Source organism: Oncorhynchus nerka, linkage group LG9a (genome assembly GCF_034236695.1).
Source record: "Oncorhynchus nerka isolate Pitt River linkage group LG9a, Oner_Uvic_2.0, whole genome shotgun sequence".
In the NCBI taxonomy this organism is placed as follows: domain Eukaryota; kingdom Metazoa; phylum Chordata; class Actinopteri; order Salmoniformes; family Salmonidae; genus Oncorhynchus; species Oncorhynchus nerka.
Window position 1 is genome coordinate 17446005 of NC_088404.1, and position 14666 is coordinate 17460670.

The window sequence follows — 14666 nt, forward strand, 5'->3', positions numbered from 1 at the left end:
ATGCTCACTAACAGGGATGTAGAGCTTAGAGAGAAATAAGCTTTTCGTCATGCATCTGGAAAATTTCTGGGATCTTTTATTTCAGCTCATGAAACATGCAACCAACACTTTACATTTGCGTTTATATTTTTGTTCAGTGTACACAAACACAGTACCAGTTAAAAGTTTGGGCACACCTACTCATTCAAGGGTTTTTCTTTATTTTTACTATTTTCTACATTGTAGAATAGTAGTGAAGACAAAATATATTTGATGTTTTAGATTCATCCTCCCGTTGCCTTGACAGCTTTGCTGGCATTCTCTCAACCAGCTAATAAGGTAGTCACCTGTAATGCATTTCAATTAACAGGTGTGCCTTGTTAAAAAGTATTTGTGGAATTTCTTTCCTTCTTAATGCGTTTGAGCCAATCAGTGACCATGAAGACTTGATTCACAGTCTCTGAACAGTTGATGTTGAGATGTCCGTTACTTGAACTCTGAAGCATTTATTTGGGCTGTAATTTCTGAGGCTGGGAACTCCAATGAACTTATCCTCTGCAGCAGAGGTAACTCTGGGTCTTCCTTTCCTGTGGCGGTCCTCATGAGAGCCAGTTTCATCACGGCGCTTGATGGTTTTTGCGACTGCACTTGAAGAAACTTTCTTGAAATGTTCCGGATTGACTGACCTACATGCCTTAAGCAAAGAGAAACGACAGTCCATCGTTACTTTATTTGAGCCGATTTTGATTTACCACCTTTTTTCTTATTACATGATTCCATAGGTGTTATTTCATAGTTTTGATGTCTTCACTTTTCTTCTACCATGCAGAAAATAGTAAAAATAAAGAAAAACTCTTGAATGAGTAGTATGTGGTGTGTCCAAATTTGGTGTGTCCAAATTTGACGGGTACTGTACACATACCCTGGACATTGCTCGACTTAATATTTATATATTTCTTAATTACATTCTTTAACTTTTATATTTATGTGTATTGTTAGATATTACTTCACTGTTGGAACTAGGAATGCAAGTATTTCGCTGCACCCACAATAACATCTGCTAAATATGTGTATGTGACCAAAAAAATGTAATTAGATTTTTAGTAGCCTAAATAGTTTGTCATATAGTCAACTACATAAAGTATTGAGTAATATGTAGGGGATGGATTTCCCTAATATTGTCCTAACTTGTGCAGCAACTTAATGCAAAGAAAATGCTGGATAAAGAAATAGTTTTTATTTTACAAAAGCCCAGAAAATTGCTTAAAACAATTAAGAACTCAATAAAAAAACAAGAACAAAGTATAACAAATATAAGGAATCTCAATCAAAAACCAAACTTTTTTGCATTCGAGTTATTCTCATTCGGCATAATTCCTCAAACAGAAATGTAAATTAAGACAATTAAGCTTATTGATTGATAACCTATGGCAATTTATCCAAAGTAAGAGTAAATTGGATAATAAAAGAGCTGTCAGTCTAAAGGTAAACCTTGGCACTCTTTGCTCTGGACAGGGCAAACAGCAGGCCTGCGCCAAGCATGCTCAGTGCAAGCCTCTTCAGGACCCGTCTCCTCCAGTCGCCGTGGGAACCAGGTTGAGGAAGTGGGCAGAAATCTCCTGCTGGGTCCATCTTAGGAAGAGGAGCAGCAGAACGTCACAAGGTAAGAGGTGAGAAAGAGCACGGTGGACACACAAACTAGAGATGCGCACACACCATGGACGTGTCCAAATACCCATACTAGTATAAAAAAGAAAGTGTTAAAGTATGACATTTTGAAAATAGTACTCCCAAGTTAATCTGATTATCATGGGGGGAGGGGTTCGGTCTTCAACAAGGTCCACATTGAATTTTATTATATTTCCTTGCCCTCAAAATATTGTTTTTTCTTCTCTTTTTTTAATGTTCCCTGACTGTCTAGCTTTAATTTCAGTGATTAGCAGTGAGCTGGACAGTCCAGAAACTGTATGAATATAAGTCCATTATTGTTACTACACTGTTTCCATTTGGTTTTAGTCATATTGAGTTTGTTTCCCCCCCTTGGATTGAACAGCGTCAGATTGTATATTTGACACCCCTGCCCTACAAGAACCTTCCCTCTCGACACTAGATGGTAGCCATGAGCAGTGTTTTGTCATGTGACTGTTGTGTCCTATCAATCATTTATTAGGAATAAAATGAAACCGATCTGGGTGAGGTGATCTGCTTAAGTATGCAAATTAGAGTTTGAATAAGAGAACCACTGCACAGTGCTGCACCTGACGGGTACATATGGCACAGATCTACCATTCTACACAGTAATGTCCAACCCAGGGAACAATTCATGCTCCCCCCCTCCCATCTCCAAACTTTCTGGCCGGGCAGATAGATTGTGTGTGTGTGCGCACCTGCGCTCTGTGTAGGGGGATGGGTGTCAAGACGAGCCCCCACAGATAAGATAAACGGGTGCAAGGGCCTCTCCCCCCGGGCACTGAGCCAGTGTCTCCAAATGGCCTCTGTTGGTTGTCGGATTCCTGTCTGACACCGACAGCGTCCGGGGCTACCCCCCTCCTTCCTCACCACCCCCCCATCTCCACTCTGACAGGACACTGTCACACTGTCTCTGAGTTATAGGCTGTGAGGACTCGCCCTGTCAGAATCCTACACACAGCGCGCACACACGCTGTGTGTAAACGCTGGATGAGCAATAGCGAGGATGAGAAGGGGAGTTGACCCAAGTTTGCAGGAAGCTTGGACCAGACCTGGGAAGAGATGGTTCGGGCAGTGAAAGGGTGTGGAGGACCAGACAGAGATGGTTCGGGCAGTGAAAGGGTGTGGAGGACCAGACAGAGAGATGGTTAGGGCAGTGGAAGGGTGTGGAGGACCAGACAGAGAGATGGTTAGGGCAGTGAAAGGGTGTGGAGGACCAGACAAAGAGAGATGGTTAGGGCAGTGAAAGGGTGTGGAGGACCAGACAAAGAGAGATGGTTAGGGCAGTGAAAGGGTGTGGAGGACCAGACAAAGAGAGATGGTTAGGGCAGTGAAAGGGTGTGGAGGACCAGACAAAGAGAGATGGTTAGGGCAGTGAAAGGGTGTGGAGGACCAGACAACGAGAGATGGTTAGGGCAGTGAAAGGGTGTGGAGGACCAGACAGAGAGATGGTTAGGGCAGTGAAAGGGTGTGGAGGACCAGACAAAGAGAGATGGTTAGGGCAGTGAAAGGGTGTGGAGGACCAGACAGAGAGATGGTTAGGGCAGTGAAAGGGTGTGGAGAACCAGACCGAGAGATGGTTAGGGCAGTGAAAGGGTGTGGAGGACCAGACAGAGAGATGGTTAGGGCAGTGAAAGGGTGTGGAGGACCAGACAAAGAGAGATGGTTAGGGCAGTGAAAGGGTGTGGAGGACCAGACAGAGAGATGGTTAGGGCAGTGAAAGGGTGTGGAGGACCAGACAAAGAGAGATGGTTAGGACAGTGAAAGGGTGTGGAGGACCAGAGAAAGAGAGATGGTTAGGGCAGTGAAAGGGTGTGGAGGACCAGACAGAGAGATGGTTAGGGCAGTGAAAGGGTGTGGAGGACCAGACAAAGAGAGATGGTTAGGGCAGTGAAAGGGTGTGGAGGACCAGACAGAGAGATGGTTAGGGCAGTGAAAGGGTGTGGGGGACCAGACGAAGGAAACAGACCGTTCCCCAATTCGTTCTGTCAGAGTGGCCCACTGAGGAGAGCAGAAACATAGTGGCGGGGGCTCTTGGGTGACAGTGACACGTACACAGCAGTCAGAGAAAAAGGTGTGAGATGTACCTTGTGCAGCAGGTTCTTGAGGCAGGCGACCTCTTTCTGCAGGTCTCCAGTCTGGGCCACCAGCTCATTACAGATGGCCTGGGCCTCCTTCTTAGGGTCCAGGGACAACACCAGCTGAGGACAGAGAAAGTTAGGGGAGCTAGAAACAGGTTCGCTCTAGATAAATCCATCAGTACTATAGTGTCTGACTGAAAACGCACTCACTTAATCTAACCACAAACATGAGTGGGGGCACCCTCCTTTCAGGGCTGAAAGGGAATTTGCTTTAGTAGGTTATACAACCATACTGTCTGCTTTCAGTCAGACAACAGCATTGATGGATCAGTCGCCAGTCCATTAGATTATCAGAGAGGGACACGGAATGACACACACACCTCAGAAGCTCGGCGGGGGAAGCGGCTGATGACATCCTGTACCGTCTCTGTCAAGTAGCAGCATTGCTGCCGCAGACTGATCAGGAAGTTATACAGCTCCTCACTTCTATAAGGACACACATACACCATTCGACAACTTTTCACAATACTTCCCACTATCAGTGTTGATGACAGGGATGGTCATTTTAAATTATACAATTTTTATAGTCAACTCTTGACCAATTAGAATGCTGAAATGTACATGGCAGAGGTAAACAGAGGACAGGGTGCTTTTCTTCTGTAATTTGTCAGCAACAGCGAAGGAAAAGTCAGATTTTGGCAATGATAGAACTGATTCTGTTACAAATAGCCTTTCTGGTGAGTGTTTTGCATTGATACATTTGCAGAGTGCCTTAAATTTCTACTTAAAGAGGGGTAAACAGCATACCGATGCCAGGGCAACCTGGAGGGCAGTAACTCAATGCACAGTTAGAAAAACTACATTGAAAAGATTTTTGTTTTACTAAATTAAGAATTTCAAATGTCATGGTATATCCTTGTAGGTAGAAATGTCACAAGGATAATTTAATTTAGACATAGCCTTTTCATTGTTAAAATAGGCCAAACATCCGGATATTCGATTAACCGTGACCATGCCTAGTTGATGAGTCTCCTTCTACCTCAACCCAAGTGTGTTTATGTGTGACTGTCAGTGTGAGTGGGTGAGCAGCACAACCCGTGTCAGTCTGCATTCCTGCCCATCTCCTATACCCCCTATAGGTCTCACCTAGACCAGGAGGGAGGGAGAGACAGAGGTCACCTATAACAGACAGACATCTCCCCCTCTCCTCTGCTCCTCTCTATCCTGTACTATCAGTCTTGGGTGCGCTAGATAAACTAACAGAGCTGTAGTCCCTGGTCACAAGCCTCTGGAAGGAGATAGTAACTCCAGTCTGACTGACACTGTTTACACGACCACTGACAGAGTGTGAGCATCACAAAACGGCTGCTACACATGCAGGGATACGTACCACTAAGATGAAACAATCCAACAACATACAAAGGGCAGTGGAACAATCGCAGCAACAAAACATATTTAAAGATCGGGCCGCGATGAATACGATGTACAAATAATTTGGATGTAAAAGTTTTTAATCTAGTTTTGAGTTATGAGAGGAAATCCTAGCCATTGGCCACACACAGTCTTATGTCTGTTCATTTGTCTGTTGTGTAGAGGTCAGTTGATTTAACTGTGTCTGCCCAGTCGCCCGTCCGTGTCAGTTGTCCCCCAGTGTGAAGACCCCCCCCCCCGTCCACCCATCTCTGTCTGTCAGTCCATTAGTGATGTACTACAAGTAAAAATCCATCTAACATCCCAGGTCAACTAGAACATCTAACATCCCAGGTCAACTACAACATCCAACATCCCAGGCCAACTACAACATCTAACATCCCAGGCCAACTACAACATCTAACATCCCAGGCCAACTAGAACATCTAACATCCCAGGTCAACTAGAACATCTAACATCCCAGGTCAACTAGAACATCTAACATCCCAGGTCAACTAGAACATCTAACATCCCAGGTCAACTAGAACATTTAACATCCCAGGTCAACTAGAACATTTAACATCCCAGGTCAACTAGAACATCTAACATCCCAGGTCAACTAGAACATCTAACATCCCAGGTCAACTACAACATCCAACATCCCAGGTCACCTAGAACATCTAACATCCCAGGTCACCTAGAACATCTAACATCCCAGGCCAACTAGAACATCTAACATCCCAGGTCACCTAGAACATCTAACATCCCAGGTCAACTACAACATCTAACATCCCAGGCCAACTAGAACATCCAACATCCCAGGCCAACTAGAACATCAAGCTCGAGACCCTGGATCTCGACCCTGCCCTGTGCAACTGGGTACTGGACATCCTGACGGGCCGCCCCCAGGCGATCCACCCCGCTGATCCTCAACACTGAGGCCCCACAAGGGTGCGTTCTGAGCCCTCTCCTGTACTCCCTGTTCACCCACAACTGCGTGGCCACGCACCCCTCCAACTCAATCATCAAGTTTGCGGACGACACAACAGTGGTAGGCTTGATTACCAACAACGACGAGACGGCCTACAGGGAGGAGGTGAGGGCCCTCGGAGTGTGGTGTCAGGAAAATAACCTCACACTCAACGTCAACAAAACTAAGGAGATGATTGTGGACTTCAGGAAACAGCAGAGGAAACACCCCCCTATCCACATCGATGGAACAGTAGTGGAGAGGGTAGCAAGTTTTAAGTTCCTCGGCATACACATCACAGACAAACTGAATTGGTCCACCCACACAGACAGCATCGTGAAGAAGGCGCAGCAGCGCCTCTTCAACCTCAGGAGGCTGAAGAAATTCGGCTTGTCACCAAAAGCACTCACAAAATTCTACAGATGCACAATCGAGAGCATCCTGGCGGGCTGTATCACCGCCTGGTACGGCAACTGCTCCGCCCACAACCGTAAGGCTCTCCAGAGGGTAGTGAGGTCTGCACAACACATCACCGGGGGCAAACTACCTGCCCTCCAGGACACCTACACCACCCGATGTTACAGGAAGGCCATAAAGATCATCAAGGACAACAACCACCCGAGCCACTGCCTGTTCACCCCGCTATCATCCAGAAGGCGAGGTCAGTACAGGTGCATCAAAGCTGGGACCGAGAGACTGAAAAACAGCTTCTATCTCAAGGCCATCAGACTGTTAAACAGCCACCACTAACATTGAGTGGCTGCTACCAACACACTGACTCAACTCCAGCCACTTTAATAATGGGAATTGATGGGAAATTATGTAAAATATATCACTAGCCACTTTAAACAATGCTACCTAATAGAATGTTTACATACCCTACATTATTCATCTCATATGTATATGTATATACTGTACTCTATATCATCTACTGCATCCTTATGTAATACATGTATCACTAGCCACTTTAACTATGCCACTCTGTTTACATACTCATCTCATATGTATATACTGTACTCGATACCATCTACTGTATCTTGCCTATGCCGCTCTGTACCATCACTCATTCATATATCTTTATGTACATATTCTTTATCCCCTTACACTTGTGTGTATAAGACAGTAGTTTTGGAATTGTTAGTTAGATTACTTGTTGGTTATTACTGCATTGTCGGAACTAGAAGCACAAGCATTTCGCTACACTCGCATTAACATCTGCTAACCATGTGTATGTGACAAATAAAATTTGATTTGATTTGAACTAGAACATCTAACATCCCAGGCCAACTAGAACATCTAACATCCCAGGCCAACTAGAACATGGCCAAATAACATCCCAGGCAAACTAGAACATGAACATGAACATCTAACATCCCAGGCAAACTAGAACATGAACATCTAACATCCCAGGCAAACTAGAACATGAACATCTAACATCCCAGGCCAACGAGAACATCTAACATCCCAGGCCAACGAGAACATCTAACATCCCAGGCCAACGAGAACATCTAACATCCCAGGCCAACGAGAACATCTAACATCCCAGGCCAACGAGAACATCTAACATCCCAGGCCAACGAGAACATCTAACATCCCAGGCCAACGAGAACATCTAACATCCCAGGCCAACGAGAACAGCTAACATCCCAGGTCACCTAGAACATCTAACATCCCAGGTCACCTAGAACATCTAACATCCCAGGCCAACTAGAACATCTAACATCCCAGGTCACCTAGAACATCTAACATCCCAGGTCAACTACAACATCTAACATCCCAGGCCAACTAGAACATCCAACATCCCAGGCCAACTAGAACATCAAGCTCGAGACCCTGGATCTCGACCCTGCCCTGTGCAACTGGGTACTGGACATCCTGACGGGCCGCCCCCAGGCGATCCACCCCGCTGATCCTCAACACTGAGGCCCCACAAGGGTGCGTTCTGAGCCCTCTCCTGTACTCCCTGTTCACCCACAACTGCGTGGCCACGCACCCTCCAACTCAATCATCAAGTTTGCGGACGACACAACAGTGGTAGGCTTGATTACCAACAACGACGAGACGGCCTACAGGGAGGAGGTGAGGGCCCTCGGAGTGTGGTGTCAGGAAAATAACCTCACACTCAACGTCAACAAAACTAAGGAGATGATTGTGGACTTCAGGAAACAGCAGAGGAAACACCCCCCTATCCACATCGATGGAACAGTAGTGGAGAGGGTAGCAAGTTTTAAGTTCCTCGGCATACACATCACAGACAAACTGAATTGGTCCACCCACACAGACAGCATCGTGAAGAAGGCGCAGCAGCGCCTCTTCAACCTCAGGAGGCTGAAGAAATTCGGCTTGTCACCAAAAGCACTCACAAAATTCTACAGATGCACAATCGAGAGCATCCTGGCGGGCTGTATCACCGCCTGGTACGGCAACTGCTCCGCCCACAACCGTAAGGCTCTCCAGAGGGTAGTGAGGTCTGCACAACACATCACCGGGGGCAAACTACCTGCCCTCCAGGACACCTACACCACCCGATGTTACAGGAAGGCCATAAAGATCATCAAGGACAACAACCACCCGAGCCACTGCCTGTTCACCCCGCTATCATCCAGAAGGCGAGGTCAGTACAGGTGCATCAAAGCTGGGACCGAGAGACTGAAAAACAGCTTCTATCTCAAGGCCATCAGACTGTTAAACAGCCACCACTAACATTGAGTGGCTGCTACCAACACACTGACTCAACTCCAGCCACTTTAATAATGGGAATTGATGGGAAATTATGTAAAATATATCACTAGCCACTTTAAACAATGCTACCTAATAGAATGTTTACATACCCTACATTATTCATCTCATATGTATATGTATATACTGTACTCTATATCATCTACTGCATCCTTATGTAATACATGTATCACTAGCCACTTTAACTATGCCACTCTGTTTACATACTCATCTCATATGTATATACTGTACTCGATACCATCTACTGTATCTTGCCTATGCCGCTCTGTACCATCACTCATTCATATATCTTTATGTACATATTCTTTATCCCCTTACACTTGTGTGTATAAGACAGTAGTTTTGGAATTGTTAGTTAGATTACTTGTTGGTTATTACTGCATTGTCGGAACTAGAAGCACAAGCATTTCGCTACACTCGCATTAACATCTGCTAACCATGTGTATGTGACAAATAAAATTTGATTTGATTTGAACTAGAACATCTAACATCCCAGGCCAACTAGAACATCTAACATCCCAGGCCAACTAGAACATGGCCAAATAACATCCCAGGCAAACTAGAACATGAACATCTAACATCCCAGGCAAACTAGAACATGAACATCTAACATCCCAGGCAAACTAGAACATGAACATCTAACATCCCAGGCCAACGAGAACATCTAACATCCCAGGCCAACGAGAACATCTAACATCCCAGGCCAACGAGAACATCTAACATCCCAGGCCAACGAGAACATCTAACATCCCAGGCCAACGAGAACATCTAACATCCCAGGCCAACGAGAACATCTAACATCCCAGGCCAACGAGAACATCTAACATCCCAGGCCAACGAGAACAGCTAACATCCCAGGCCAACTAGAACATGGCCAAATAACATCCCAGGCAAACTAGAACATGAACATCTAACATCCCAGGCAAACTAGAACATGAACATCTAACATCCCAGGCCAACGAGAACATCTAACATCCCAGGCCAACGAGAACATCTAACATCCCAGGCCAACGAGAACATCTAACATCCCAGGCCAACGAGAACATCTAACATCCCAGGCCAACGAGAACATCTAACATCCCAGGCCAACGAGAACATCTAACATCCCAGGCTAACGAGAACATCTAACATCCCAGGCCAACGAGAACATCTAACATCCCAGGCCAACTAGAACATCTAACATCCCAGGCCAACTAGAACATGAACATCTAACATCCCAGGCCAACTAGAACATGAACATCTAACATCCCAGGTCAACTAGAACATGAACGTCTAACCATCCCAGGCCAACTAGAACATCTAACATCTCAGGCCAACTAGAACAAGAACATCTAACATCCCAGGCCAACTAGAACAAGAACATCTAACATCCCAGGCCAACTAGAACATGAACATCTAACATCCCAGGCCAAATAGAACATGAACATCTAACATCCCAGGTCAACTAGAACATGAACATCTAACATCCCAGGCCAACTAGAACATGAACATCTAACATCCCAGGCCAACTAGAACATCTAACATCCCAGGCCAACTAGAACATCTAACATCCCAGGCCAACTAGAACATGAACATCTAACATCCCAGGCCAACTAGAACATCTAACATCCCAGGCCAACTAGAACATGAACATCTAACATCACAGGCCAACTAGAACATGAACATCTAACATCCCAGGCCAACTAGAACATGAACGTCTAACATCCCAGGCCAACTAGAACATGGCCACTAGGTCCTGGGATGAGCATAAAGCATAAGGGATGTGGTAATCTAGTGCTTTAATGTTTACAGTGTGGCCATCATCAGAGGATTTACTCCTGGGGGATTTAAAGGCTCAGTAAAAGTACCCCTGTACCCCTGGCCCTGACACTACAGTACCGCTTGGCCTGAGAGCTATCCTATCATCAGTCACAGAGAGAAGGGGTGGGTGGGGGGGTGAAAGAGGGGATTTCATTCCATCTCCTCTCACCTTACAAATCATTACGGCCCCATTTAATAAACCATTAGGACTCTGCTCTCAGAAGCTCGGAGAGGATATAGGAGGTGAGGCAGTGGGAGAATAACAGTGGGATGGATGCTTTAGGTCAGTATGAGGAATGACTTCCAGTGGTGTGCTGGAGGATGGACTGTGTACAGTATGTCATGTAAGTCTGTAGGTGTTTGTGTTGCATATATAATGTGTCAAGAAAATATGTTATTGTGCTTGACGATTTGACCTGGAAGGAATTGCTCAAAATAATATTTTTTTTCATTGTACTTCAATGTTACCCGGTGTCTATGTTCTCCAGCTGGTTGACAGTGTCCAGATCGACCCGGTCTAGATGCATCTCCTTCACTGCACTCAGAACCTTCTGCTGGTCCTCTGGGTCAGAGATACCAATCTGGGGAAGAACGCAACATTAATAACTGGGCAACATACTGGTAACTCAGGTTGCAAAATTCCCAAAACGTTCCCAAAGTTCCCAGGTTTTTCAGAAATCCTGGTTGAAGCATTCCCAGTTGGAGGATTCCTTCCATGCTAATTCTCTACTGATTCCAGGAACCATAGATTTCTGAAAAACCTGGAAACTTGCTGCCAGACAGACTGACATAAAGAGGTCTTTCATACCTTCTCCAGGTCATCCTTCTCCATGGTTACCAGGTAGCTCCAAGTGATGTCATTTTCCTGCGGAGAGAAGAAAAACTACTTTGACGATCTGACAACTTGCAAACCAGCCTAAACCCTGAACAGATATTGTACAATCATTTACAATCTGCATTTGTGTAGCTACCGATAAGTTTTTTTTTTTTAAATACCGGTAACCGATTACAGTATGTGTTTGTGTTGTGTAGCTACTTGTTACCGGTATGTCTATTCGATCTAATGATGAAAATATCAATCCACCCCCACCACCCCAAACTGAGCTTCATACACTATAGTTTTTCACCCAATCACTCCAGAGTCAGAACCACAGTCTTTACACCTGCCTGCTCAACATCAATAAGCCAGCAGTAGGGTTGGACAGGTATATGATAATACCATATGCTGGGATATGGCATGAGGGAGGTATGGAAATCTGAAAACTGTCCAATCACAGTGAGGATGAGGTACAGTACTCAAACAATGTCAGAGGTACTCCTGTGTGTGTGTGTGTGTGTACACTACTTACTAGCATTATGTCAGAGAGGTACTCCAGGTTGAGTCCGTGCAGAAGCAGCTCGATATCACACAGTTTGGCCAGACTAGGAGAGGTTCAAAGTCGTTATTTTGAAAGTGAATGGGCGCGTTTGAGATTGACCACATTGCAGTCCAACTGTGCAGAATCTCTGATCAACAAATCAACCTTTAAATCACCTACTCAACATTATTTGTAAAATCAGTCAGTTTTCTCATGCTCTCAGACAAGTAATGCATTCTCAATAACTTCCCCGGGTTAAATAAAAGCAATAGATAAATACATAAATAGGTTTAAGAGCGTACTACATCAACCCCACGTTGCCAAGTCGGCCGCCTAAAATATTTCAGAACAGATAAACATTGACAGATTAAACAATCCAAATTAAAACATTGAATCTTCAACAGTCAAATACAGACTAAATATGTTAAAGCATTATGGTGCAGATTTAGCAGCTAGTCCCTAGATGTTTGTTTACATCTAAAAACCGGTCTCATGGCATGGGACACTTAACTCTACGTCCACTAGAGGGCCCCAAATACCAATCACGGCTGCTGGCCTCCACTGACTGATCTGTGGCCTTTTCTCAATTCATCTTACCTCGATTCCTCGCATCCTCTGTCCTAAAAACAAATGGTAAAAGAACTCCTGAGGGACCTTTTACCTCCTCCATTACGGTTGAGAAGAGGATATAAGGAATAGCAATAAGACGAATTGAGATTTAGCCATGGTCTCACCGCTCCTTGGAGTCAGCAGATAGATCGGCGTCCCTCTTGAAGAACTTGAAGAGGGTCTCCTCCTTCGAGGAGGTTACCTGCCCGTTGGTGAGGGCATTGCCTGGGGACGCCAGGATCCTGGCAATCTGCGAGGAAAGAAGACCTGATACACAAAACTCTTTCCATGGCAGACTGACCAGGTGAAAGCTATGATCTCTTATTGATGTCACTTGTTAAATCCATTTCCGCTGGTGTAGATGAAGGGGAGGAGAGATTTTTAAAAGGATTATTAAGCCTTGAGACATCGAGGATTGTGTATGTGTACCATTTAGAGGGTGAATGGGAAAGAAAATATTGAAGTGCCATTGAACAAGGTATGGTAGTAGGTGCCAGGTACACCGGTTCGAGTGTCAAGAACTGCAGTGCTGCTGGGTTTTTCATGCTCAACAGTTTCCTGTGTGCATCAAGAATGGTCAGCCACCCAAAGGACATCCAGACAACTTCACACAACTATGGGAAGCATTGGCGTCAACACGGACCAGCATCTCTGTGGAACGCTTTAGACACCTTGTAGTCCAAGCCCCGACGAATTGAGGCTGTTCTGAGGGCAAAAGGGGGTGAAATTCAATATTAGGAAGGTGTTCCTAATGTTTTGTACACTCCATGTATTTTATATGTTTGCAAGAGAAGGGGAAATTGGCACTACTCTACCACCTCAAAACTACCATTTCATAGTGTGGTAAATTTGTGGCTGTGGTTAGTGTTTGGTTTTACTGTACCTGTGGTTGTTTAAACACCAGATTTAGGTGCCAGAGTTATGTACTTGGCTAACTATGTGGGAAACAAAGCTGTGACTGTGAGGTTCTGTTGGTTCTACATGTGGTCAATTGAACACTGTGGCTATGTCAGAAGCACTCTTTCCAGCCTCTTGATAATATATACTGAACTAAAATAGACATAACATGTTGGCCCCATGTTTCATGAGCTGAAATAAGAGATCCCAGAAACGCACAAAAAGCTTATTTCGCTCAAATTTTGTGCCCACATTTGTTTACATCCCTGTTCGTGAGTATTTCTCCTTTGTCAAGATAATCCATCCACCTGACAGGTGTGGCATATCAAGAAGCTGATTAAACAGCATGATCATTACAAAGGTGCACCTTGTGCTGGGGACAATAAAAGGCCACTCTAATATGTGTAGTTTTGTCACACAATGGCACAGATGTCTCAAGTTTAGAGGGAGAATGCCGTTGGCAAGCTGACTGCAGGAATATCGACCAGAACTGTTGCCAGAGAATTGAATGTTCATTTGCCAGTACGTCCAACCGGCCTCACAACCTGCGAGATGGTCTGAGACCAGCCATACGGACAGCTAATGAAACTGAGGAGTATTTCTGTCTGTAATAAAGATTTTTTTGTGGGGGATTGGCTGGGCCTGGCTCCCAGGTGGGTGGGCCTATGCCCTCCCAGGCCCACACATGGCTGCGCCACCTGCTCAGTCATGTGAAATCCGTAGATTAGGGCCTAGTTAATTTATTTCAATTGACTTATTTCCTTATATGAACTGTAACTAAGTAAAATCGTTAAAATTGTTGCATTTATATTTTTGTTCAGTATAAATAATATAATTACTGGTTGTGTTTACCTGTGGTCGTTTGAAGACCTTGGCCAAGTCGGCAGCACTCTTCTCTGCTTTGGTCTTGAGGGTCTTGTCTGCCCCCAGCTGGAGCAGCTTGAGGACGGCCTCTTCTCTTCCATACTGCACCGCCACACTCAGAGCCTGGGGTCAAAGGTCACAGCAGGTCATCACCTATCAATGTCTAGCGGCATCCTAATTACTATTAATAACCACACAGTGTCACCAATCATTACTATCAATCACAGTTAGAATCAATCAAGATAATGTAAAAGAATTTGATTGTAGTTA

General features: G+C 44.9%; 1 protein-coding gene across 2 annotated transcripts in view; it reads right to left on the reverse strand.

Moving 5' to 3' along the window:
- Positions 1-1203: 1203 nt before the first annotated feature.
- The window catches only part of asz1 (ankyrin repeat, SAM and basic leucine zipper domain containing 1), a 36688-nt gene continuing 23225 nt past the window's right edge, over positions 1204-14666 (reverse strand). For both annotated transcript variants that reach the window (XM_029668883.1, XM_029668884.2), the window contains 8 exons: positions 14385-14519; positions 12761-12885; positions 12018-12090; positions 11477-11533; positions 11137-11249; positions 4130-4235; positions 3756-3869; positions 1204-1611 (listed from right to left, as the gene is read on the reverse strand). In XM_029668883.1, coding sequence (XP_029524743.1) covers positions 1459-1611; positions 3756-3869; positions 4130-4235; positions 11137-11249; positions 11477-11533; positions 12018-12090; positions 12761-12885; positions 14385-14519 — 876 coding nt within the window. In that variant the 3' untranslated portion in view covers positions 1204-1458. The remainder of the gene's footprint in view (positions 1612-3755; positions 3870-4129; positions 4236-11136; positions 11250-11476; positions 11534-12017; positions 12091-12760; positions 12886-14384; positions 14520-14666) is intronic.